Source organism: Dendropsophus ebraccatus, chromosome 9, assembly GCF_027789765.1.
Source record: "Dendropsophus ebraccatus isolate aDenEbr1 chromosome 9, aDenEbr1.pat, whole genome shotgun sequence".
Taxonomy (NCBI): Eukaryota; Metazoa; Chordata; class Amphibia; order Anura; family Hylidae; genus Dendropsophus; species Dendropsophus ebraccatus.
In genome coordinates, this window is record NC_091462.1 from 46,623,733 (window position 1) to 46,649,942 (window position 26,210).

Consider the following 26,210-nt stretch of genomic DNA (forward strand, 5'->3'; position numbering starts at 1 on the left):
CTCTACATCTTGTGTAAATAAAAAAAAATGCAGTTCTCTAGCTGCTGCTAGGGGGCACTCACTATGTCTGGATTTTATAGTTTATTTAAAGGCATAATAAATTTACATATGGTGAGTTATCCTACTGGTGGCAGAGAGATTTACAGCCTTTACGTGGATATTTTTTTCTTACGTGATTTTTTTTTTCTTTCTTCTTTTTTTTTACCCCAGACCCAGCTTGTATTTTTTTTTAAATACAGGGCAACCCCTTTAATCATCTTTATTAATGTAACTTGACAACAGAATAATTGCAAAATATAAATGGTGTCATAAAGACTATTCTCCTACCTACAGCATGCACATAACCATGGTATTATTAGCCTACACTGCTTTATTTCCTCTCTCTAACAGAAGATACTGCCTTGCTTAGCCATGTATGACGCCGCAAAAATCAGACTGGGCCAATAAGGAATAAGAAATGACATCAAATATCGGTATTATTATCCTGTCTAAATCAGAGGTGACATGTTGTTAAGCTGCCAAAAGAGATAAAGAAAATTTCTGTCTGAATACAAAGTTGTCTTGTGGTTTTTGTGCTGGAGCAGATAATGTATTTGCTGCAGTTTGCTAGGACTTCGTGTGCTGCTTTCCTGGTTCTACTTTATTATTTGGCCATGTTGGCTATGTTTACACTATTGTTTAGATTCTACTTTTCATAACCTCAATGTTATTAAACATATTCAACATCATTCAATATATATATACACACATACACACACACACACACACACACACTATAACTAGAATCTTGTGAAATTACATTAATAGGAAAAAAACATCAACGCACCCAGTTGCCTTTCATGTACTTGAATTAAAAAGGGCTTTCAATAAATTGTGTCTTTGGGGCATCTTATTGGCTTTATGCATCTGCTGTATTCATGCATCAAAGGAGGCTACAAAAGGTGTCAACGCTGAACTGAAAACAGCCTGTAAACAATCAGAAACCTTGAATATTATATCTCAAGAACAGAATATTTCATCTGTTTGAAGTGGTACGGGCTAGGACAGCATTCAGCTCATCTGACCTCCATGAAAAATCTCTAACTCCTCTACTACTTTGTCATTGTGACCTCAGTTTACCCATGTAGACCCTTCAAAATAAATGCTAGCAATGCTATTTGTTATGATAAAACACAGAAACAATAAGTAATGAGAAATATCTCTAGATGGCTTTTTTTTTAATTCAGATTACTCAACTAAAATTATTATAAGGCTGGGTTCCCACACAGTATATTTCAGCCTGTATTTGGTCAGTATTTTGAAACCTTAACCAGGAATGGATTGAAAATACAGAAAGGCTCTGTTCACACAATGGTGAAATTGAGTGGATGGCTGCCATATAACAGTAAATAAATGCCATTATTTCCATACAACAGCCGTTGTTTTAAAATAATCAAATTTCAATCCACCCCTGGTTGAGGTTGCAATATGGGGACCACAATACTGACTGAAATATACTGTGTGTGAACCCAGCCTAATGTTGCGAAATGTACACAAGGATGTAATTCAAGTAATATATTTTATACTGTTGTGGACATGTCACTGGAGATGTGTTCGAGGGGGTGTACATCTCACCTAGGCTGATGCGTAGTGTGAGGTGGTAAGTCCAGGAGGGATCTGTTGCTCAGCAGTGCTATGCTGCTGAGTTATTATTTATTTTTACCGGGCCTGGATTTACTGGAATGGTGGATAGGTTGGTAGTGGGATCTGCCATTCCCTCCCCCTCGATCCAGTATGGGTTTTGGGATCAGGTGAGCTCTGATCCCAATCAGCCTGAGAAGGCAAAAGGTGAGCTCAGTGTGCAGGGGACTCTCTCAGACAGGAGTGAACAGCCTGTATGGTGTGTTCGCTGGGAGCTGGGGCTTATGCACACCCTGCAATATTACCTGCCAAGTGAAGTGACAGAGAGGTAACCTGTTGTATTAGTAAGCGCCCAGACGGGCAGGACTTTTTGTTTTGTTTATTATCAATGCACGGTGTTGCTGTATTTATGTTGCTGGACCGTTTATGCTACAAATAAACACCAAAGCTGTTTTTAAGTCCAAGTTTGCTGCCTGAACTGTGTCCTAACACACCATCCCCCGGGAAGATCCCTACAATTGGTGCTGCGGAGCGGGCAAAACGGTTGCTAGGGGCAACGGTGTGCATCAACTTGGCTACAGCTGCTTATGTCCTGGGTGAAGGCTGCGGCTTCACTCCAAAAACAGTCAAGCAACATGGAGGAGATGATGAAGCAGTTAATGCAAGTGAGTCTGCAACAGCAGCAGGCTAATATGCAGCAACAACAGGCTCTGACAGACGCTAACCTACGCCATGAGCAAGCATTGGCCGCACAACAACAGGCATTGGCCGCACAACAACAGGCTCAGGCAGCCGCTAAACAGGATCAGGCAGCCGCTAATCTGCGCCACGAACAAGCGATGGCTCAACAACAGAGACTTATTGAGCACCTGATAGCAAAGCAGGAGGCGTCTGCAGGTGCTAATCCCCAGCTGGTGGCAGCAGCCGCGCCAGAGACTTTGTCTGTGAAAAGAGCCGTGCAGCGTGCGCTGCAAAAGATGACTGCTGATGATGATGTTGAGGCCTACTTAACTGTCTTTGAGCGTGTGGCTGAGCGAGAAAAGTTACCCTCCACTGAGTGGGCAGAGGTCATTGCTCCCTATTTAACAGGCGAACCTCAAAAGGCCTACTATGACCTCAGTGAGCAAGAGGTCAAAGACTATCCTCGGCTAAAAGCAGAGATACTTGCCCGACTAGGAGTTACTGCTGCTGTCCGTGCCCGGAGGGTCCGCAACTGGAGCTACAGTCTGGACAAGTCAGCGAGGTCCCAGATGTACGACCTGATTCATTTGGCAAGAAAGTGGTTGGAGCCAGACACCTCTACTCCTGCACAGATCCTAGAGAGGGTCGTGATGGATCGCTACCTCCGCGCACTTCCTGCTGATCTGCAACGCTTGGTGGGACAAGGCGACCCTAGGAGTGCCGACGAACTCGTCAGCCTTGTGGAGAGGTTCCAGGCGACCGAGGACTACCTCCGTGATGTTCCTGCAGCACCGTCACCTCCCCGGAGTGCCAGACCTGTGCCGTCAGCTGGTAAGAGACTTCCATCTATTGGGGGAGTGTGGAGGGGTGCTGATAGAGGGAAGAGCGCTCAGGTGGTGTCTCAAGGGCAAAAGACTGGTGATGGTCCCCGGTGGCTAAGTGGCCCTAAAAAGGACTCCCTGCCAAGGAGACCAGGCCCTATCCAGTGCTGGAGATGCCATGAGACGGGACATATGTCTGCCCATTGCCCTCTTACCACTGAGCCCATGGAGTGTGACGCTAGCCGGCGTCAGTCGCTATTTGCGGAGCCGTCTTTTGTTGCAGTCACTGGACTAGAGACTGAACCACAAGTCTGCAACATTACTGTAAATGACTTCCCTGTTAAGGCGTTGCTGGACTCAGGAAGCCTTGTCACCCTGGTGCATGCCAGCCTGGTGACTGGGGACTTTGTGCCAAAAAGACATATGAGTGTGGTATGCATACATGGTGATACAAAGGTTTACCCTATAGTACTGGCTAATGTCGGGACTGAACTAGGCGCTGTACAGTATGAAGTGGGTGTGGTTAAAAACCTTATGCATAATGTGATATTGGGGCGTGATTTTCCTTTGTTCTGGGCTCTATGGGGAAAACAACAATCCCCTGAAAGGAGTGAGGAGACCCCTAAGTCTATTGCATTACCCACGGTAAATGATCAAAATGTACAGGATGAAAATGATGCTTTTCCTTTGCAGGTCCTGGCTGGTGAGGAAGAGGCTCCTCCCACTGCGCAGAATGTTCCAGACTTAGAGGTGTCTAGGGATAATTTTGGTACTGCACAATTACAGGACCCCACTCTCAAAAATGCTAGAGAGCAGGTCACTGTTATGAATGGGGTACCTCAGGAGCCAGAAGCTGAGGAAAAATTTCCACATTTTTCTATGACTAATGATCTCTTATATAGAGTCACTAAGATTAATGATGAGGTTGTGGAACAGCTTCTGGTGCCTAAGTCGTACCGGCGTCAGGTACTCGACATGGCCCATAATCATGTCCTTGGGGGCCACTTGGGGACAGATAAAACACAGGAGAGAGTCCTCCAGAGGTTTTATTGGCCTGCGATTTATGCTGACATAAAAAAATACTGTGAGTCGTGCCCCACATGTCAGCTTAGCGCTCCAGTGTCGCATTTTCGCAGTCCTTTGGTCCCACTCCCCATCATAGAGGTACCTTTTGACCGGATCGCAATGGACTTAGTGGGTCCCATTGTAAAGTCGGCTAGGGGACACCAGTACATTCTAGTGGTGTTGGACTACGCGACCCGCTATCCTGAGGCTGTACCCCTAAGAAACACTGCCTCTAAAACCATTGCACGGGAATTGTTTTATATGTTTTCCAGGGTGGGGATCCCCAAGGAAATCTTGACCGACCAAGGTACCCCATTTGTGTCCAAGGTAATGAAAGAGCTATGCAAACTGTTTAAAATCTCACACCTACGTACCTCTGTATATCACCCACAGACAGACGGGTTAGTGGAGAGGTTTAATAAAACCCTAAAACATATGTTAAAAAAAGTGGTGGAAAAGGATGGTCGTGATTGGGATCACTTACTACCTTACCTAATGTTTTCTATTAGGGAAGTACCCCAAGCGTCCACAGGGTTCTCTCCCTTCGAATTAGTCTATGGTCGTCACCCTAGGGGTTTGTTGGATATAGCGAAAGAGACATGGGAAAGTGAGTCCACCCCATACAAGAGTGTTATAGAGCATGTAGCACAAATGCAGGACCGTATAGCCACTGTAATGCCCTAGTAAGGGAACACCTCCAGAGGGCGCAAGAGGGCCAAAGCAGAATTTACAATCGTTCTGCTAGAATCAGGACATTTAGCCCAGGTGACCGGGTACTCATACTTGTTCCCACGGTAGAAAGCAAATTCTTAGCAAAGTGGCAGGGTCCCTATGAAATTGTAGAGAAGATCAGTGAGGTCAACTACAAGGTACACCAACCAGGTAGAAGGAAGCCTTTTCAAGTTTATCACATAAACTTGATCAAGCCCTGGAAAGACAGGGAATCCTTGGTGGCGACAAATCCTGTTGGTCATCTGTCACCACCAATCCCTCCGGTCAGGATTGGTGACACCCTATCAGTGTCCCAGAAGCAGGAAGCTAAGGAGTTCCTGCAGAAAAATAAAAACAAGTTTTCTGACCTACCAGGGCGTACGCATCTCATTAGTCATCATATTGAAACTGAGCCTAGAAGCAGAGTAAACCTTAAGCCCTATAGGATACCAGAAGCACGGAGGGAGGCGGTATCATCCGAGGTAAAACGTATGCTTGACCTAGGAGTCATTGAGGTGTCTCAGAGCGAGTGGTCCAGCCCGATTGTGTTAATCCCAAAGCCCAATGGAACTTGGAGGTTCTGTAATGATTTTAGAAAGTTAAATGAGATCTCCAAGTTCGATGCCTACCCCATGCCCAGGGTAGATGAGTTGATAGAAAGGATGGGTAATGCCAGGTACATAACTACCCTCGATCTCACTAAGGGCTACTGGCAGATCCCACTCACTCCTAAGGCTAGAGAGAAGACTGCATTCTCCACCCCTGATGGGCTCTTCCAATACGTAGTGATGCCATTCGGGTTACATGGAGCCCCTGCCACTTTTCAGAGGTTGATGGACTTGATTCTGCGACCACATCGTGATTACTCCGCTGCCTACCTCGATGATGTGGTCATTTTTAGTCCGGATTGGGAAAGTCACCTCTGTAAGGTCCAGGCGGTGTTAGATGCCATAAGTGATGCGGGGTTAACCATCAATGCAGAGAAGTGTGCACTAGCCTTAGAGGAGGCCAAATACTTGGGCTACATTATTGGGAGGGGGTTAGTGAAACCACAACTAAATAAAATTGAGGCAATACAGAATTGGCCTCAACCCCTCACAAAGAAACAGGTCAGAGCTTTCCTGGGTATTACGGGCTATTACCGAAGGTTTGTGCCGAATTTTGCTTCAGTTGCAGCCCCACTAACTGACCTGACAAAGGGTGCGAAGTCCGCAATGGTGACATGGACTCCAGAGGCTGAGAAAGCTTTTCAAAGCCTTAAGTCTGCCCTGTGCCAACAGCCTGTGCTAGTTACCCCTGACTTTAGGCGAGAGTTTCTAGTACAGACAGATGCCTCTAACACAGGGTTAGGTGCCGTCCTCTCACAGGTCGTGAATGGCGAGGAGCACCCGGTGATGTACTTAAGTAGGAAGCTATCCCCGGCCGAGAAAAACTATGCCATAGTTGAGCGAGAGTGTCTGGCAGTGAAGTGGGCCCTCGAATCCCTGAAGTACTACTTGCTAGGCAGGAGATTCAAGTTAGTGACAGACCATGCCCCCCTAACATGGATGAAGCTTAACAAAGAAAAAAACGCAAGGGTGACTAGATGGTTTCTGTCCCTACAAAACTTCAATTTCACTGTAGAACACCGGCCAGGGAAATTACAGGCGAATGCTGACGCCCTATCAAGGGTACACTGCCTGTGGGGACAAAACGCTCAGCCCTCCGGTCTGAAGAAGAGGGGGGGGATATGTGGACATGTCACTGGAGATGTGTTCGAGGGGGTGTACATCTCACCTAGGCTGATGCGTAGTGTGAGGTGGTAAGTCCAGGAGGGATCTGTTGCTCAGCAGTGCTATGCTGCTGAGTTATTATTTATTTTTACCGGGCCTGGATTTACTGGAATGGTGGATAGGTTGGTAGTGGGATCTGCCATTCCCTCCCCCTCGATCCAGTATGGGTTTTGGGATCAGGTGAGCTCTGATCCCAATCAGCCTGAGAAGGCAAAAGGTGAGCTCAGTGTGCAGGGGACTCTCTCAGACAGGAGTGAACAGCCTGTATGGTGTGTTCGCTGGGAGCTGGGGCTTATGCACACCCTGCAATATTACCTGCCAAGTGAAGTGACAGAGAGGTAACCTGTTGTATTAGTAAGCGCCCAGACGGGCAGGACTTTTTGTTTTGTTTATTATCAATGCACGGTGTTGCTGTATTTATGTTGCTGGACCGTTTATGCTACAAATAAACACCAAAGCTGTTTTTAAGTCCAAGTTTGCTGCCTGAACTGTGTCCTAACACACCATCCCCCGGGAAGATCCCTACACTGTATACTTCAGAGCATGTGTACTCCTTGCCATCACACTCAAAATCAAAATAAACATTTTGGACATAAATATTGGAACACCTGCACGTTACGTTACAGGAGCTGTTAGGATGTCCTAAATATAAATCCATAAACATTAATATGAAGTTTGTCTACCCCCCCCCCCCCCCCCCTTCCTATTTTAGCAACAGTAGCTTTCACTCTTCTGGGAAGACTTTGTACAAGATCGTGGAGGTGTCTTTGTGAATTTTTGCCCATTCATCCGGAAGAATATTTGTGAGATCAGACATTGATCTTGGATGAGAGGGTTTGGCTCACAAACTCTGCTCTATTTTATCCCAAAGATGTCTTCCTCAAAGATATCCGTCCTCAACTTGACTCACAAACTCTGTTCTATTTTATCCCAAAGATGTCTGATGGGGTTGAGGGTCTGGGATCTGTGCAGCCAGTCAAGCTCTTACACATCTTATTTATCAACTATATTTTTATGGACCCTACTTTGTGAACTAGGGTGCATTCATGCTGGAACAGAAGAGTGCTTTCCACTGGATTCTAAGACCCATCACTCCTTCCCTTCAAGAAAGTGTTTGCCATTACTCAAACACCATTTTTTTACATGTTTAATCCATCTGTATTACTGGATACTCTGGACCCAGAACTTAAAGGGGTACCCTCCCCCCTTAAACAAAAGGTATACTATTCTCTAATATGCATAAAGTGCAGATTCTGCCCCATTCCTCACATATCTGTCCTCTCTCCTGGCACCTGCAGTGCTATAATCCTATAATTCTGTCACATCTCTCTGTCTTTACCTGCTGCCATTTTGAGACATGACATCATTGCCGTGCTTCACATATCTGCCCGTTTCTGCCCCAGAGTCATGCCACAGTCCCGTTAACCATCCGTGCAACCGTGGCTTCTTTTGAGCGTGTTTTAGAGTCAGGGGAAGGGCCTGGAGGCTGAGAGTTGCAGGAAAAGACAAGCGAGCCAAGACAGACTGAATAGGGATTGTCGGAAGGATCTAGCAATCAGAGAACTACTACTGAGGGTCTTGTAGAGTGGGAATTTGAGGGTCTAAAGGGGGGAAGGACCAAGGTTAGAAAGATACCTTGGAGGGGGGCGTGGTTTGCCATGGAAGGAGCAGGACGCAGGGAGTGAGAGCTCCGCACCCGCCACTGCATACTAGGGGACTAATGCACTTATTTATGGGGCTGAAAAGAACCAAAACCTCCAAGAAGGTGCCGCCGCCATCCAGGACCCCGGTGACGCCGATTTCCAACTTCTTCCAACCCCTGGCGAGCTTACCGGAGGATCCAGACAGCGGGAACACAGCCCGGGCACCATCTTTCCCAGCAGCAGGTACACAGGGGAGACTGCAGACCCGCAGCGCTGCGCTCACAGACAGGCTAGTGAACCCACTCCCTATACTGACAGCCTCTGCCTCAAGCACCCGACAGCAGTGTGCCCAGAGTGTCTGTCACCACCGGCGAGAGCAAGACGAGGATCGGGAATCTGACGAGCACGGAGCCCCTGACCTGCCGCCGCAGACGGTGATACAGCCTGCGGAGCTGCAGAGCTCCCACATCACTCCTTCTCCCAGCTCAGCTGACCCGATGCTACCGGGACACAGCCACACCTGCTGCAGACAGCCCTATCCAGAGCCCATCACTTCCCATCCCCGGCTGCTTTGGGGGGACGCAACGGAGCCCACGTGCTGGACACAGGTACGGCTGCAATCCGACCCGCTAGCCCCTGGCATAGACCCCTAGGGGAGACACACGACATAACATCACCTCAGTTGCCAATTGCCTCATCCTCTAGCCATGGTTCGGCTCTTGACTGCTATGAACGCCCCACAGGCGTTACGGCCCGAACACAGCCCCATTCTACACAGGACTGCAATATGGCGGCAAGTCTAACGCTGTCCAACGCCTCCTGCTCCCCTCACGCCGGCTTTGCAGGTGATACATGGCCTACTTTACCGTCAGCGTCGGGGCCTGTTTCCAACCACCTATCCCCTGCCATACCTAGACAGGAGGCTGCCACCATTTTAAGCGCACACCCTGAACTACAAGCCTTATTGGCATTTCTGCCCTCTAAAGCGGACATAGATTCCATGGCCCTAGATGTGAAAGCAGCCTGGAAACAGGATCTAGGGGTGGTTAAAACAGATATTACTACTTTGCAGACCCAGGTCCGTGACTTGGAGACTTCCCACACCACGATCCAGCGTACGGTGGAGGAAATGCAAACCCGACTTACAGAACAGACCAAACAGCAGCAGGCCCTTTTTGCGCACTTAGACGACCTGGAAAACCGAAACCGTCGGAACTACGTTAGAATCCGGGGCCTCCTGGAAGCCACTCGGGCTGCGGACTTGCTCCCTACGCTACTGGGCATCTTCAATCAAATACTTGGTAGACACCCACATTGACCCGCCAAGCACCGACCCAGCCCGCCCTCGTGATGTTATATGCAGGATACACTACTATTCCATCAAGGAGGAAATTATGCAAAAAGTACGTATGCTTCCGGAAGTGGACTTTGACGGAGCTAAACTCTTCTTCTTTCCAGACCTCTCACGGTGCACTCTGCGCTTGAGAGCAGCCTTGAGACCACTCCTAGCCCTCTTGCAATCACACAATATTCCCTATAGATGGGGCTTTCCATTTGCCCTACACGCCAGGAGCAATGACAAGACTGCAACGTTGAGGGACATTGCTGATCTCTCTGCCTTCTTACAGACTTTTGATCTGCCCTATACCCCTCTCCCTGAGTGGACTGCCATCCTGAAGAACCCATTGCTGAGCGACAGATCACAGGGACCTTCCACCTCCCAGGTGACCCAACGTGCTCAGCCTCCCAGGCCACAACGTGCCCCTAGAAGGCGAAGAAGCAGGTCCCGCTCTGATCCAGAGATGTGAGGTCCCCCACTACCTCACGCCACCGACAGTCTCTGACCAGGACTCTATTGCCTGCTGCGACGGCGCCAGCTGACACGTGAGCATATGTTAATCGTGCAGGTGGTCCCCCTGAGATTGTTTGATACTGGACTGCCCATTATTTGCTTGTTTGTTTATGTTCTTGCACTCCCCTAGTCCTTTTAAAAGTTTTGTTAGATATCTGTTTTTCATAGGCCGATGTTCGCCCTAGCTATGATACTTTAGTTATACACCCCCCCAATAGGTATGCAGATGAGTACCCCCCATCTGTTAGTTATGGTACATTTGCTGTACACATTCGTTTTTTTGCCGCCTCTGTTTAGGTGTTGCTATGTTTGGTCTGTCTTATGTGTTCCTTTTCTTCCTTCTCTCTCTTCCGGTCATCACGGCTCTCTCCTGTTTTCATTATTGCTCTGCTTGTCGCATGGCAGCAAGATTCTCAGTGATGGCGTTACTTAAGATCACTACCTTGAATGTTCAAGGTTTTAATATCCCAGAGAAAAGGTCACAGATCTTGTATGCCATGCACAAGTCCAGAGCGCAGATTCTTTGTATACAAGAAACTCACTTCCGACATGACAGTGTACCAGCTTTTAGAAATCGCTACTATCAACAATGGTTTCACAGTAGCAACCCTAATGCTAAAACAAAAGGGGTGGCTATTCTATTGCACAGGTCCTTGCCCTGTCAGGTCTTAGATGTACAGACTGATGAGGAGGCGCGATATGTATTCCTTAGATGCTCAATTGCGGGACTGACATACACTATAGCCAATGTCTACGCCCCTAATCAAGGGCAGCAATCGTTTATCTCTAGAACTTTAGAAGCCCTGAACGCCTTTGCACAGGGCCACCTGATTTTGAGTGGGGATATGAATGTCCCGCTAAATCCAGCACTAGATGCATCATCGGGCTTGTCTTCATTCCCTCATAGCAAGCGCAATAAGATTAAGCAGGATTTATTTAGCCTGCAGCTTTGTGACTCGTGGCGCCTAACTCATCCAGATGCCCGACACTATACCTACTATTCCAACATTCATAAAACTTAGTCGTATAGACTATGTCTTTGTGCACCATCATCTACTAGATAGAATTAGAGAGGTCTCTATAGGCAATATTCAGTTATCAGACCATGCCCCAGTGTACTGTACTCTCTCTATACCGCAAACCCTTGCTAGGGAATATACCTGGAGGCTCAATAAGTCACTATTAAATGATTCCCTTTGCTTATCGGACCTGAAGTCCGCTATCCAACACTTTATCACGGATCATGCCTTGGACGACACCTCTCCACAGGTGAAGTGGGAGGCCCTCAAGTGTGTCATGCGAGGCATCCTCATAAAGCATGGTTCTCGACTAAAGAGAGAGGCCGCGGGCAAACTTAAGTCGCTTTTACAGAAACTCCATACCTTGGAGGCGGAGCACAAAACAACTCTGGATAAAGCAGTGCACAGGGATCTAGTCAGACTACGAAATGACATTGCAAAATTATTAGAACGCTTTCTATGAACATGGCAACAAGTCGGGTAGAATGCTAGCAAGGGCTCTGAGGGATAAGCGAGCTGCATTATATATACAGTCAGTGAAGGACACTGATGGGAAATTGGTCAGATTAACATCAGAGATACTGGCAACATTTAAACATTACTACTCTGACTTGTATCACCTAGACAAGGCGACTGAGGCAACACCAGAGATTGTCCGACGTTATATCACACGCACTGCACTCCCAAGTCTTACACCAGATACCCTGTTGGATTTAGAGAAACCTTTCGTAGCAGAGGAGCTGACAGCGGCCATTAACCTCTTAAGGACATAGGACGTACCGGTACGTCCTATGTCCTCATTAGCACTTCAAAGCGGGGCCGCGCGGCGGCCCCGCTTTGAAGTGCCGCGATCCCGGGTGCCGCGTGTAGCCCGGGACCGCCGCTATTAGCGGGCACGGTCCGATCGCCGTGCCCGCTAATTAGCTAATCGGAGGCAGCTGTCAACGTTGACAGCTGCCTCCGATTACCGGAGGCAACCTTTCCCTGGTGTCTAGTGGGGGAGATCGCTCCTCCGGGACCTTGTCCCGGAGGAGCGATCTCCGTTACTGATGCCGGCCGGGGACGCGTCCAAGATGGCGCCGTCCTCGGCTCGGCACTCGTTTGTTTCCGGCTGCAGCAGCCGAAAGCAAACGAGTGCCGATCTCATGGATCTCTGCAGCATATCTATGCTGCAGAGATCTCTATGAGAGATCAAAGTGTATATACTAGAAGTCCCCCAGGGGGGCTTCTAGTATATGTGTAAAAAAAAAAAAAAAACGTGTTGTTAATAGTAAAAATCCCCCTCCCCTAATAAAAGTCTGAATCACCCCCCTTTCCCCAGGTTTTAAATAAAAGTAAACAAATAAATAAATAAATAAATAAACATGTTTTGTATCGCCGCGTGCGTAATCGCCCGAACTATTAATTAATCACATTCCTGATCTCGTACGGTAAACGGCGTCAGCGCAAAAAAATCCCAAAGTGCAAAATTGCGCATTTTTGGTCGCATCAAATCCAGAAAAAATGTAATAAAAAGCGATCAAAAAGTCGGATATGCGCAATCAAGGTACCGATAGAAAGATCACATCATGGCGCAAAAAATGACACCTCGCACAGCCCCATAGACCAAAGGATAAAAGTGCTATAAGCCTGGGAATGGAGCGATTTTAAGGCACGTATATTGGTTAACAACGGTTTGAATTTTTTACAGGCCATCAGATACAATATAAGTTATACATGTTATATATCGTTTTAATCGTAACGACTTGAGGAACATGCATAACAAGTCAGTTTTACCCCAGGGCGAATGGCGTAAAAACACATTTCCCCCAAATAAAAGAAATGCGTTTTTTTTTTCAATTTCACCACACTTTGAATTTTTTTCTGGTTTCGCAGTGTACTTTATGCAAAAATTCAGCCTGTAATTGCAAAGTACAATTAGTGACGCAAGAAATAAGGGGTCATGTGGGTTTCTAGGTGGAAAAATGCAAGTGCTATGACCTTTTAAACACAAGGAGGAAAAACCGAAAACTTAAAAACGAAAATGGGCCATGTCCTTAAAGGGTTAAGGCACTCCCTTCTGGCAAAAGCCCAGGGCCGGACGGCTACACTGCTAAGTTTTTTAAAGTCCTCCAGATAGAACTCTCCCCCCATATCCTTGCAGCGTTCAATGAAATATCATCTGATTCCCCATTACCCCCCACCTTTCTTTCTGCACACATAACCATCATCCCGAAGGAAGGTAAAGACCCTAACCTTTGTGCCAGCTATAGGCCGATCTCCTTGATTAATACTGATGACAAATTATATGCAAAACTACTTGCCCAGAGACTTTCGCCCCTGCTGGGAGTCCTGATCTATCCCGATCAAGTGGAGTTTGTGCCTTTTAGGGAGGCAAGGGATAACACCCTAAAAACTTTTTCCGTGATTCACCATGCTTATGCCTCTAAAACCCCTTGCATTATGTTATCCCTGGATGCAGAAAAGGCCTTTGATCGGGTGGATTGGGGCTTCCTGGAGGAAGTGTTAAAGGGCCTTGGATTAGGCCGAGTAATGCTGGAGCGTATCCTGGCGCTATATACCTCTCCTCAGGCGCAAATCAGAATAAATGGATCTCTTTCTACACCGTTTCGCATATACAATGGCACCAGGTAAGGATGTCCCCTTTTCCCAAGCCTATATGTGCTAGTCATGGAACACCTCCTGAGGGACATCAGACAGCAGGCCGACATACAGGGGATCAAAGTAGGGTCCATGCAACTGAAATGTTCTGCGTTTGCGGATGACCTGCTCTTATACCTCACGAACCCTGAGACATCCCTACCGGCCCTAATGAGCACTTTGGCCACCTTTAGTGTGGTGAGTAATTATAAAATAAATCTTTCCAAAAGCGTCACGCTCAACATCTCTCTACCCCACCCTGCGGCCTTATCCCTACGACAACGCGTTCCCTTTGTGTGGAGGTCGTCTTCCTTTAAGTACCTGGGGGTACATATACCCGCAAAACTATCAGACATCATAGCCTTAAATTTTAAACCTCTGTTGACTGTGTTCGGACAGGATCTTGCCAGGTGGGATAGGAAAGATTTTTCTTGGATTGGCAGAATTAATATCATTAAAATGAATCTATTGCCTCACCTGTTGTACCTGTTTCAGACAACTCCGGTTCTCCTTCCACGCTCTTATTTTAAAAGCCTCAATCGCCTCTTTTCCCGGTTTGTTTGGGGAGGTGCATGCCCCCGCTTGGCGAGATCAACTCTGTCACTCTCTAAGCTAAATGAAGGCTTGGCTCTCCCAGATCCGCACAAATATTACCTTGCGGCTGTGGCCACTAGGGTACTGGATGGGTTTCATCACTCCTCCACCAAATTATGGGTGAAATTTGAGAAACTACTCTCTCCTTTTGCTATACCGTCCCTGCTATGGATCAAACCCTCCTCCTGGTCGGGATCGCAGTTGACATCCCTACCCTTGATTTCTAGGACCGTGCTATTGACCTTCAGGTACTTACGGGTCACACTGCCACTATATGAAACGAACGGGCCTCTTACCCCAGTCACACGCAACGTGGACTTTCCCGCGGGTTATTCAGGCAGTGCCTTCCTGTCCTCTTGTGGGAGTAAAGATTTACTATTCACACATGTCACGGAAGCCTCCACTCTGATCCCATACGACACCCTGGTTCCAGAGTCAGATAGGACCCATAGGACCCACTGGCAATATCTACAACTACAACACTTCTACCAGGCGACCGTGCAGTCCCTTAAGCTACACAGACAACTGACCCCATTTGAGGAACTTTGTTTACAATCAGTCCCCCCCGCCCACACAGTATCTCTAATATACTCCTTTCTAAACACACCACCTGACTCCTATAAAACTGCGTTTCAGACTGGGTGGGAGACGGAGTTAAACCGTACTTTTATGCCAGAAGACTGGGAGAAGGCCTTTCTCCTTTGCCATAAGTCCTCCATCTCAAGCAGAGCACAGGAGACAAAATATAAGGTTTTGTCGCGCTGGTATAGGGTCCCGACCCTGCTACATAGATTTTATCCCTCGGTCCCTGATTCGTGCTGGAGATGCGGACTGGCCAGAGTCTGGTCTTTGTCCCACATTTGGTGGGGATGTACTCGTATAAAAGATTATTGGAAGATGGTGATTACGGTCATTCAGACCATAACGGGGACGCACCTGTCCAATGACCCCTCCACACTCTTATTGTCTATGATACCAGGCTCGCCCTCCAAACTTAGGAAATCCCTTCTGAAATTTTTACTTTTAGCAGCTAAAACGGTGATCCCTCGAAAATGGAGAGAGGAAACACCACCGACTGTAACAGAGTGGTTTGCTGAGATTTTATACTTGCAGAGGATGGATGAACTCAGGGCTGAGTTTCATAATAGAGCTGTGCCTGTGGTGAAGCTGTGGTTTCCCTGGGCCTCCTTCCTCGACACACCCCTTTATAAGTCCCTGGCTACTTCCCAATCACCCTGACATGCTCCTAGTTCCTTGAGGGAAGCGGAGCCAGGTCTGGACCTTAATGTTGTTGGAAGTGTGTTTACCTGCGCTCCTGTACGTGGATTACCCTTTCTCTCTTTGAGCCGTGCTGACATTCTTCCTCTTGTTTCTTTTCCTCTTTCTTCCCAGTAATTTCTCATTTTGCGCTCCCTTGGTAGCTATTTCCTGGTGATAAGGAATGGTTTATTTACACATCCACTTCCCTAACCTGTTCTTTGATAGATTTGGGAGCTTTTCAGATGTAAGCTGTAATGTAGCGATTTTACTGTGCTTCCCCTCACGTTCCTTGTTATGACTTGTAATGAGTGATATACTTACTGTTCTTGCCCTAATTCTCTCCCGCTTTGGTATTCCCCTGAATCTGTTGTTTACAAATAAAAGCTTTGAATAAAAAAAAATAAAAAAAGAAAGAAAGATACCTTGGTGACTGGGCACTTTTGGAGTATCCCTTTAGGTTACAAACCCACTTGGCGGGTCTGCAGATCGCTGCAGATCCCGGCCCTATGCTTTTAATGGCAGGCAAACAAGCAGCAGGGATGTACATCCCTGCTGCGAGTTTGTCTGCAGCCCACCCCATTAACCCCCCGGCCGCCGGAGCTGATACTTCACCTGATCCCGGCTCCGGCGGTTCCCGATGTCTTCAGCAAGCCGGAGCGGGGACCAGGTGAGGTATATGCTCCAGCCAGCCGCCCGCAGCCCCGGCCGCCCGATCGCCCCCCCCCCCCCCCCCCGCAGCCCCGGCCGCCCGATCGCCCCCCCAACCCCCCCCCCCCCGCAGCCCCGGCCGCCCTATCGCCCCCCCCGCAGCCCCGGCCGCCCGATCGCACGCCCCCCCGCAGCACCGATCGCAAGCCCCCCCGATCGAGCGGCCGGGGCTGCGGGGGGGCGTGTGTGCGATCGGGGCTGCGGGGGGGGGCGTGTGTGCGATCGGGGCTGCGGGGGGGGCGTGTGTGCGATCGGGGCTGCGGGGGGGGCGATCGGGCGCCCGGGGCTGCGGGGGGGCGATCGGGCGGCCGGGGCTGCGGGGGGCGATCGGGCGGCCGGGGCTGCGGGCGGCTGGCTGGAGCATATACCTCACCTGGTCCCCGCTCCGGCTTGCTGAAGACATCGGGAACCGCTGGAGCCGGGAACAGGTGAAGTATCAGCTCCGGCGGCCGGGGGGTTAATAGGGTGGGCTGCAGACGAACTCGCAGCAGGGATGTACATCCCTGCTGCGTGTTTGTCTGCCATTAAAAGTATAGGGCCGGGATCTGCAGCGAGTCTCGCTGCAAAAACGCAGCATGGAGACTCGCTGCAGATCCGGCAAGTGGGTTTGTAACCTTAAAGGGGTAGTGCACCCAAAAAAAAATTCTTTCAAATCAACTGCTGCCATGAAGTGCCAGAGATTTGTAATTTACTTCTATTAAAAAATCTCAAGCCTTCCAGTACTTATCAGCTGCTGTATGTCCAGCAGGAAGTGGTGTTTTCTTTCCTGTCTGACACAGTGCTCTCTGTTGCCTCCTCTGTCCATGTCAGGAACTGTCCAGAGAAGGAGCAAATCCCCATAGAAAACCTTTCCTGCTCTCCAGACTGGAATCAATACCACTTCCTGCTGGGCATACAGCAGCTGATAAGTACTGGAAGGCTTGAGATTTTTTAATAGAAGTAAATTACAAATCTCTGGCACTTCATGGCAGCAGTTGATTTGAAAGAATTTTTTTTTTGGTGCACTACCCCTTTAAGGTCTAGGCCACTATTTTGATGACTAAAATGTCTACTGATACTAATAAGAGTTTGTGTCTTTTGTTGATGAAGCAAAATTCTTTTTTGGGGGGAGGCAAATTGTTTCAGGGAGTTAGATATTATTTACCTTAAATGCCCCTAGAACGGCAGCACACTTGAAGGTACAATATGTCTTTGACAGTTGGGGCTCCGCCTTTCATGACTATGTAATCCTCACATAAATAAAATGTCCATTCAATAAAGTGAACCAAGTCTGTCTGAAGACGGGAATATGAGTCATGTGAAAGAAACTAGGTAAATGAAAAGTAATGTAGATCTAATCAAGCAGCAGCTAAAATAATTGTATAAATGTCCATCTCTCCTTATCATATGGTGATATTATCTACATCTAAACAGGAACTAAACACTTCATAGTTATTTCATATCCTACCTTACTGAAATACTTTATGTCTGGTTATTTCCACCATCTTTCCTATACTATACATTATTTTTTGTGACGAATAATGTTAAGTTAATGTGCACCTTAATACTGAAGTGTTTGGCTGGATACAGAGACTATAATGAATAAATCATTCTTTTACTTTGTGTTTCTGCAATGAAGCTCTTAACTGAAATAACAGCCTATAAAATATTATCCCTCGTGGCGCTTTGGTAGGCCAAATAATCACAGTATGTTTGGATATTATTAGGGAAAGGCCATATGACAATAAGAAGGTTTGAATAATATTCAGTGTTTATGTCGATGAAGTGGCCATTATAAGAGACATAATGGAGTAAACTCTGTAAGCAGTGTAGCGGTATCAGGTTATTCTGATGATTTTATTATACTGGAGATGGGAGATTGAAGGGCTTCTCGGGATTATCCACCGGTCAATTCTAAATCCTATCCTGTCAATAATAATGGGGTCTTCTTTATAACCATCCACTGTATTACATCACTTGGTCAAATTGGTCATCTTTACAGCTGCATCGCCCATTAGGCTGTACCCACCTGCACATATTAATCTGAAAAGCTCATTGTAGTCCTGATCAACAAAATCCTGGCTCGTAAATTGATTCTCTTATCCTATATGCTAAGAAATAATGCTGTCAACATGTCATATGCTGTAAGGAAGAGACACATGGGGTGGGGAGGTGGGGGGAGGGACTACATCATGTATCAATACTTTAGCTTGTACAAGCTGTACAATGTTTAAGCAATGAGCTTTCTACTGTTGGTCTATGCAAAAGAAATCCTTGAAATGCTGCAAGATATCAATAAAATACACAGCATGCTAGCATATTTTCCTAGGTTGGTGATGAAATGAGCTATAAGGAAATGGCAGGTGCACCATAGGGTGAATTGGTATAAGAAAATGGTGGTGGTAGTGGTGAGGAATTCACTGACTTAATGATGTTGCAATAAAAGCACAACATCTACAGTAGCAGAATGGTGTAGTCACTCCATGCAAGCTGCTCCACATGGACCTTCCAGGAGAAAGGGAGCCGGCCTATCTCCGAGGTGAGTAGAGTGCTGCAGTAGTGGATCACCACTACCAATATGCTGGAGACTAAAGACGCACCAAGGATGGGTGATGAACGTTGTAGTATGATGCATCATGCATATCTTCTTGTGGCTTGAAAAAGAGGTCCCATGTACCTTGAAACACATTGTCTATGAAGTAATAAAGTTATGTTGACTTATTACAACCTCCATCAATGTTCCTTGGTGTGCCTTTAGTCTCCAACATATTGGTAGTGGTGATCCACTACCGAAGCACTCTACTCACAGTAGGTTGGTGATGAGTCTGGGCTGTATTCTATTTGTAGGCTTTGTGTAGACATAGGATATTAAATAATTTCTTCATAAATTAAAAAAAATGTAACAAGCTTTCCTCACTGGTGGGTTATTATACTTCAATTTAAGGGAGAAGGGTTGGGTGAAAACAGCATGACTACCCAAACTGCCATAAAACACACAGGGGAGTCAACAGCATCAGCAGTTGCTCACTACTTAGAACAGGGCTGCTTTTGTGATATAACTAAAGATGAGCGCTCTCTCATCATGCCTTTGATCCCGGCCACATACTTGCACTCCCGCGAATATGCGGCTAGGATATTCCAGGGAATTCAACAGGGATTCCCTGGAATATCCTGGCCGCATATTCCCGTGAGCGCAAGTATGCGGCCGGGATCAAAGGCATGATGAGAGAGCGAACTGCTATCGGAACAAAAGTCCGAGCAGTTCGCTCATCTCTAGATATAACCCCTTCCTTGCTGTGCGGCTATTGCTGTTTTACTGTCTGCTCACATAGCACTTTGTGCATCACTAACCTCTTCTCCCTCAAAATGCCATCTATAACAGTATACTTTCAATCATCCCCCAGCAGGCTGTGTGAGTACTGCTGGCAAACAATCTCCCTTAAAGAGAGAGAACAAGAAATAGCCGTGTATCATTGAGGGGACTCAAAGATACTGTAGTTAAAGTCTCAAAATCACCTTACCACCACCCTGAAGGGTCAGTGTAACCAAACTAGAAAGGTTCTTTTGAAATATTAGGTACATTTTAAATGCAACAGCTTAATTTTTGCCTACTAGGCTGCCCTTATGGTACAGCTAATGTAATACACTTTTTATAGCAACAATAGTTACTAGGCAGGTGTAGCAGTGATAATCAAAACTGAGCCGTGTTTCCAAATAGTTATTTTGTCACTGTTAACTCTTTGTGGTATATGCACACAGGGTGCATTCATTTAGTGGGCAATTCTAGACACAAGGGCACTATAAAGCATGTCAAAGAGAAAAATCTAATTTCTAAGGAACATTTACGATTGCAATTTTTTTTTTTCTCCTCTAATCCTTATGTACAGTATTCAATAGGAAACATTTATTCATTAATAGTACCCGAAGCAGTATAAAAACAGTATATGCATGGGACAGCAGAAATTACTCACAGATCCATGCATTGGTAAAAATACTGTATGTGCTAGGCCACATATGCCAAATACAAGAAATATCTTTACGTATTTTCTGTTTCTTTTACTTTAACAAAAAAAGGTTTTAGTGTTGCCCAACCCAGTACTTTCTAAATAAAGCATGAGAAAGATGTTACCAGGTTTGGTTTTAAAGAAATTACCCAAAAGGGGTTCACAATAAAACATATTTTCTCTAATGATTAATTAAAAAAAAAAACAAGTCAAGCTGAAAACAAAGCATGTTTACTGCAGTAATGAGTGTAGGTACAAGGTACCAAATAATGGTCTCCATCTCTAGGCAAATGTAATTGTAGGTTAGCGCGAACAAGGTCATATTTTATGGAATATATTTTATCTGAATATAGCAGAATATAGCTAATGATTTGTCAAGTAATGGACAAGAACTATTGAAAAAAGTAGCCTTGGCATATAGAACGCAGCATGCAATAGTCATTTATATCATGATTTGAGAGTAAAAGCATGTTGCCGTGGTCTCAAACAGCTCACAGCTAGTCTTTTGAAGGGTATATTCATATGGAAAGTTAATGATGCAGTTTCTCCTATGTTATTTTTGGACACTTGGTAACTACTAGAGATAAGCAAATCTCAAGCATGCTTGGGTTCATCCGAACCAGAGTGTGCAGTATTTGATTACCAGTGGCTGAAAAATTTAGATGCAGGCCTAGGGAACCTGGAAAAAGTGACTACACCCTATACTTGAATCTATGTTTTCCAGGCAGTCTTAGGGTTGAAACCCAACCTCTTCAGCCACCGGAATCAAATGCTGCAAGCTCGGGTTCGGACAAACCCAAGCTTGAAATTCACTCATCTGTAGTAACTAGACAAGTCACTGAACCCTTGAATTAGTTTTCACAGGGATGATTCTGAAACGTGTTCTAAGGCTTCTCTATTGGGAAATTGAAAAAAGGAGTCTTGACGGGAAACGCTGCTCTTGGAGTCTTCTATATTCTTATTTAACAGGAAACGCTGCTCTTGGAGTCTTCTATATTTGTATTATGATGGGAAATGCACTCTTGGAGTCTTCCATATTTATTTTTTGATGGGTATTGCTGCTCTTGTATGAATTTGAATCGACCTTTGATTCCAAAACGAGTTTGATTGCCGATTATCATCTCAATTAGCGATTAACCCTTAGCTACATAAACCTTGAAAATACCTTGGAATTATTCTCTAAACGAAACCTCCTGTACCTTACTCTGTATATTTTTCCATCTACTTCACTATACCATGAATAAAACTTCACCATCTGACCGGCTATAATAAGATCCAGCCTTGACATTTCCCATTAATTCCCCTTAAGTTGTTTAGATCAATTCACAGACCGTTGATAAAGGACAGATTGTTGAAGAAGTTTTGCATATTTGTTGCCATTATACAGAACAGATGTATGAAAGATGGCCATGATATTTTCAGCATGGGATCTCCACAGCTTTACATTATTGAAACGTGTAGCAGAGCCATCTTCACGACTAGAGAGGAACCTGCTGTGTTGATTCGAAAATGAACATATTTATATTAAAGGTTCAGCCAGCTTGGCTGCCCGCTGCGCAGAATTAATTTGCACGGCTGTAATTATACATTCCCCTTCCTCATCGCCCAGAATAATAGATGTGGGCATCATTTTTATACTAATCTACTTGCAGAAGATGTATTTTCATAACACACATGCTCGGAGATCAACAGTAAAAAAAAACAGTCCTGTCATACAGATTCGCTGCAAACTGGATTCCTCTCTGGGAGCTGCCTTCCACACATAAACACTCACCGTCATTTTGTAATCCTGCTGCAGTAAGGAAGATGAGTAGTTAAGTGACATGAAGTCTATGGTTAGCTCAGGTTCTATAGCATTGTGATAGAGGGACTACTTTACCCTGAATGCTCCAGGTAGGAAAATACAGGTTGTGCGGTGAATACTCTTTACGGGAAAGCATATATTACAATAATTTTCACTAGTAAAATGCTATTATTAAAGCAAAATGACACTGTACAATGGTTTTACAGGTCTACTGAAACAAACACGCAGTAGCTTAGGACCAGCTTTACAGTTCCAAATGACACGTTTGTGGGGCCTTCACTTCTGCAAGCTAGTACGATAAGACATTAGAACATTATAGTAGAAGCACTTTTATAATACAGGTATTGTCTATAGTTGGTTGCAGTGATATGGTGCTTTACAGGTTCCATTTCAAGCAATGAAATATAACTGTATCAAAATGATTTACTATTAACATATCAGGTTCCTGCACTAAACATACTGGAAAGCCCAGTCGGTTGGGAGGAATTAATCGTAATCTTGACAACAGACTTGAAAAGAATGCTCCCAATAGTTGGTTCTATAGTGTAGAGTAAGGATGAGGAACCTCCATCTGTTGCAAAACCACATTTCCTATCATGCCTGGAAAGCCAAAGCTGTTTTTGCTTTGGTCAAAACAATGGAATCAGCAGTTCAATGTTTCCAAATGTAGAATAATGCACTTGGGGAAAAGAAATTCTCTATTTGATTATTGCAGTAGCAGTTCTGTGTTAGTAAAGACTTCAGAAAAGAAGGATTTAGGGGTAGTTTTGTTTGAGAGCCTTAAAATAAGTCAACAGAGCAACCAGGCAGTAGGGAAAGCTGATCGTATGCTGGGCTGTACAGCTAGAGGTCTAACCAGTAGGAAGAGGGAGATTATATTCCTGCTATATAAGAGCTCAAGTGAGACCACATCTGAAATGCTGTGTCCAGTTCTGGAGACCTCACCAACAAAAAGATATTGATACGAGTAGAACTGGTCCAAGAAAGGAGTAAAAAGGTGATGGATAGTCTGAAGCATAAAACCAAAAAATAACTTAAAGGGGTACTCAACTTAAGAAAGATTTAACCCTGTTCAATCCCCACCCATAATCTAAGTTTGTTTGTAAAAGGTTTCTACTACATGAATTGGACAGTTTGTCTGCAGCACATTCGGACTCACAACCTAAGCTCCAAAAAATCTTCACTTCCTGGTACACCCTGTCTCCACTTCTCTGTCCTCCCCCTCCTTTCTGAGGCCAACGTCACATGATCTCTGTCACTTCTGCTGCCAGGCAAGCTATAAAACCTCATCTGTAAGCCTGCCTATGACTGACATCACAGCTATCAGTGAGCACCTTGCCAAGGAGAGGGAACACAACAAAACAATGACAGCCTCTCCTGAATAGCGGCAGTCTCTCTCTCTCATACATAGATAGATAGATAGATAGATAGATAGATAGATAGATAGATAGATAGATAATTTTATTTAGAGTGTAAAGCAGAAGCAGATTGAGCCAGGGATGGGCAGATACTACAAGATAAGGCGGATACTTAGCAGTCATCTCTGAGGTGCAATGCATGCTGGGTAATGTATCTTTCTTGGATATAGACTGACTTTTAGAAAAACTTGTAACTCAGGAACGGCAGCAGCTTAAAAGGTGGGAGACGACTCAAAATACTCAGGGGGACTTCTTAAGATTTTTTTAGCTCTTGGGTGGATCTAAATAACCTTTTACATGGGTCAATTATCGTCAAGGAACATTGCTAAAAATACTCCTTTGGCGGCTATTTGTCCTATGTAAAAGTGTCAGCAATCATCCAGGGAGGAATGTAAAAGGATCCTTAATCTCTATAGTCCAGAGGAAAGAAAGCAAAGGTGGGACATCTTAAAGGGGACCTGTCACCACCCGTGCCGGGGTGACAGGCTCCCAACCCCCGCTAGCGCCCCCTATACTTACCTGAACGCCCCGGGTCCCGCTTCTTGATCCGGTCCAATGATGGAGATTTCAGCGCCCGAAGCCCGGCCCGCGCTCCTGAGATGAGTCTGATGCCCATAGAGAATGAATAGTGACGGACTTATCTCAGGACTGCACGTGCGGGGCTTCAGGCGCTGAAATCTCCGTCACCGGACCGGATCAAGAAGCGGGACCCGGCGCGATCAGGTAAGTTTAGGGGGCTCTAGCGGGGGGGGTCGGGAGCCTGTCACCCTGGTACGGGGGATGACAGGTTACCTTTAAACCCTCTATCTGGGTAACAATATGCCTGATTCCTTGTACCAATCACTTACCTTCATGTTAAACGTGGCATAATTGCAGGAGTGAAGGTGCCCATAAAAAGTCTGCGCGCAAACCCCCTGAAAGAGAAAACACAATAGATAAGAATCAGAGGGATAAATCTTCCACTACACAATAGATAGTTGTTTATAGTGTACTGTGAGTGTGTTCAGTCCCGTAATCTTGTGATGGATTTATTGATAGTCCAGCATCACCTTGAAAAGGCATTAGTCAATTCCTCTGTTAAAACTACTGGCAATGCTTGTCAGTTCATGACTGTCTATAGGACAAAATACGTTCATATGTGTATAAGATAATTATGTTCACTATACATTGCAATAACAGAGAGCCACTTAGATTTTTAACACTAAGTGATGATACATTCTGGTAGTAAATTTGTTAAAGTCTTATCTGCACAGAGGAACGGGAAGCCGCTTAATGAATCCAATATATCATTACAAATTAATAACCTGGTGGGTGTTATCAGCTCACATTAATTTTGACTAACATATTGCATTTCAATAATTCATGTTTCCTTCACATAATGGCATATTACACGTTAAATACATTAAAATAATAGCCAGGATATACAACTGGAATTTAGTTACTGTGTATGCAACTAGAATTATGGTGGAGGCCAGAGACTTCACGACAACCATTATTTTTCAGCAACTTTTTTCCTTTATTAATTATTGATTATAGTCTCTAGTGAAACAAACAGTGCTGGATCAATGCCATCGCTACTGGGAATGCATCCTTATTCAGAAATCCTACTCAATTCATTAGCAAATTAGATTTCTTATTAGAGGTTTCTTATGGTCTGGGAACACTCACTCTAAGGCTGGATCTAAGAATTTAGCTTGATGCTTTATTAACTGGAAAAGTCAGCATTACTATTAAAGCGACTCTGTACCCACAATCTGACCCCCCCCCCCCCCCCCCAAACCACTTGTACCTTCAGATAGCTGCTTTAAATCCAAGATCTGTCCTGGGGTCTGATTGGCAGGTGATGCAATTATTGTCCTACAAAACAACTGTTAGGGTATTAACCCACACACCGTATACACAGCGTATTTACTGCTGCGATACGCAGTGAATACGCAGCAAAAACGCAACAAATACGCAACAAAAACGCAACAGATTAGATCTAAATAACTGAACTCAGCATTAAATCTTCACCATCAAACTGCTGCGTATTTGCTGCGTATTTGTTGCGTATTTGCTGCGTATTTGCTGCGTATACGGTGTGTGGGTTTGTACCCTTAAACTTGCAGCCTCGTGCCCAACGGTAGTATCTGTGCCCTAATTTTGCACCACCCCTCCGTCCCTCCTCCCCACCCTCTTCTTCAATAGGAATGCCACTGGAACATTTTCTCCATGCTGAACATTGCACAGGTGTCTTAACGATCCAGCCCATGTTCAGTATACACACAGCTGAGGAATAGGAGACAATCTGCCTGGAGCATTCCTAATGATGAGGAGGGCGGGAAGGAGGGACAGAGATGTTGTGCCAGCCTAATGCATACACACTCTAGGCCACGCCAATTTGACACAGGGCTGCCAGTTTAAAAGTTGTTTTATAGGACAATAACTGCATCACCTGCCGAACGGACCCCAGGACAGATCTTGGATTAAAAGCAGCTATCCAAAGGTACAAGCTGCTTAGGGGGTCAGATTGTGGGTACAGAGTCACTTTAAGCTGTCGCAACAAAAACTCATTGGTCTGCACATAGTGTGCCTCTAGTGGTAAGAAAACATACTGCCCAATTATAGCTGCTGAGGGGC

General features: G+C 45.6%; 1 protein-coding gene across 1 annotated transcript in view; it reads right to left on the bottom strand.

Annotated features, from left to right (window-relative positions):
- The window catches only part of SPAG16 (sperm associated antigen 16), a 666,429-nt gene that overhangs the window by 200,964 nt on the left and 439,255 nt on the right, over nucleotides 1-26,210 (bottom strand). The window contains exon 14 of the mRNA XM_069983207.1: nucleotides 24,440-24,505. Coding sequence (XP_069839308.1) covers nucleotides 24,440-24,505 — 66 coding nt within the window. The remainder of the gene's footprint in view (nucleotides 1-24,439; nucleotides 24,506-26,210) is intronic.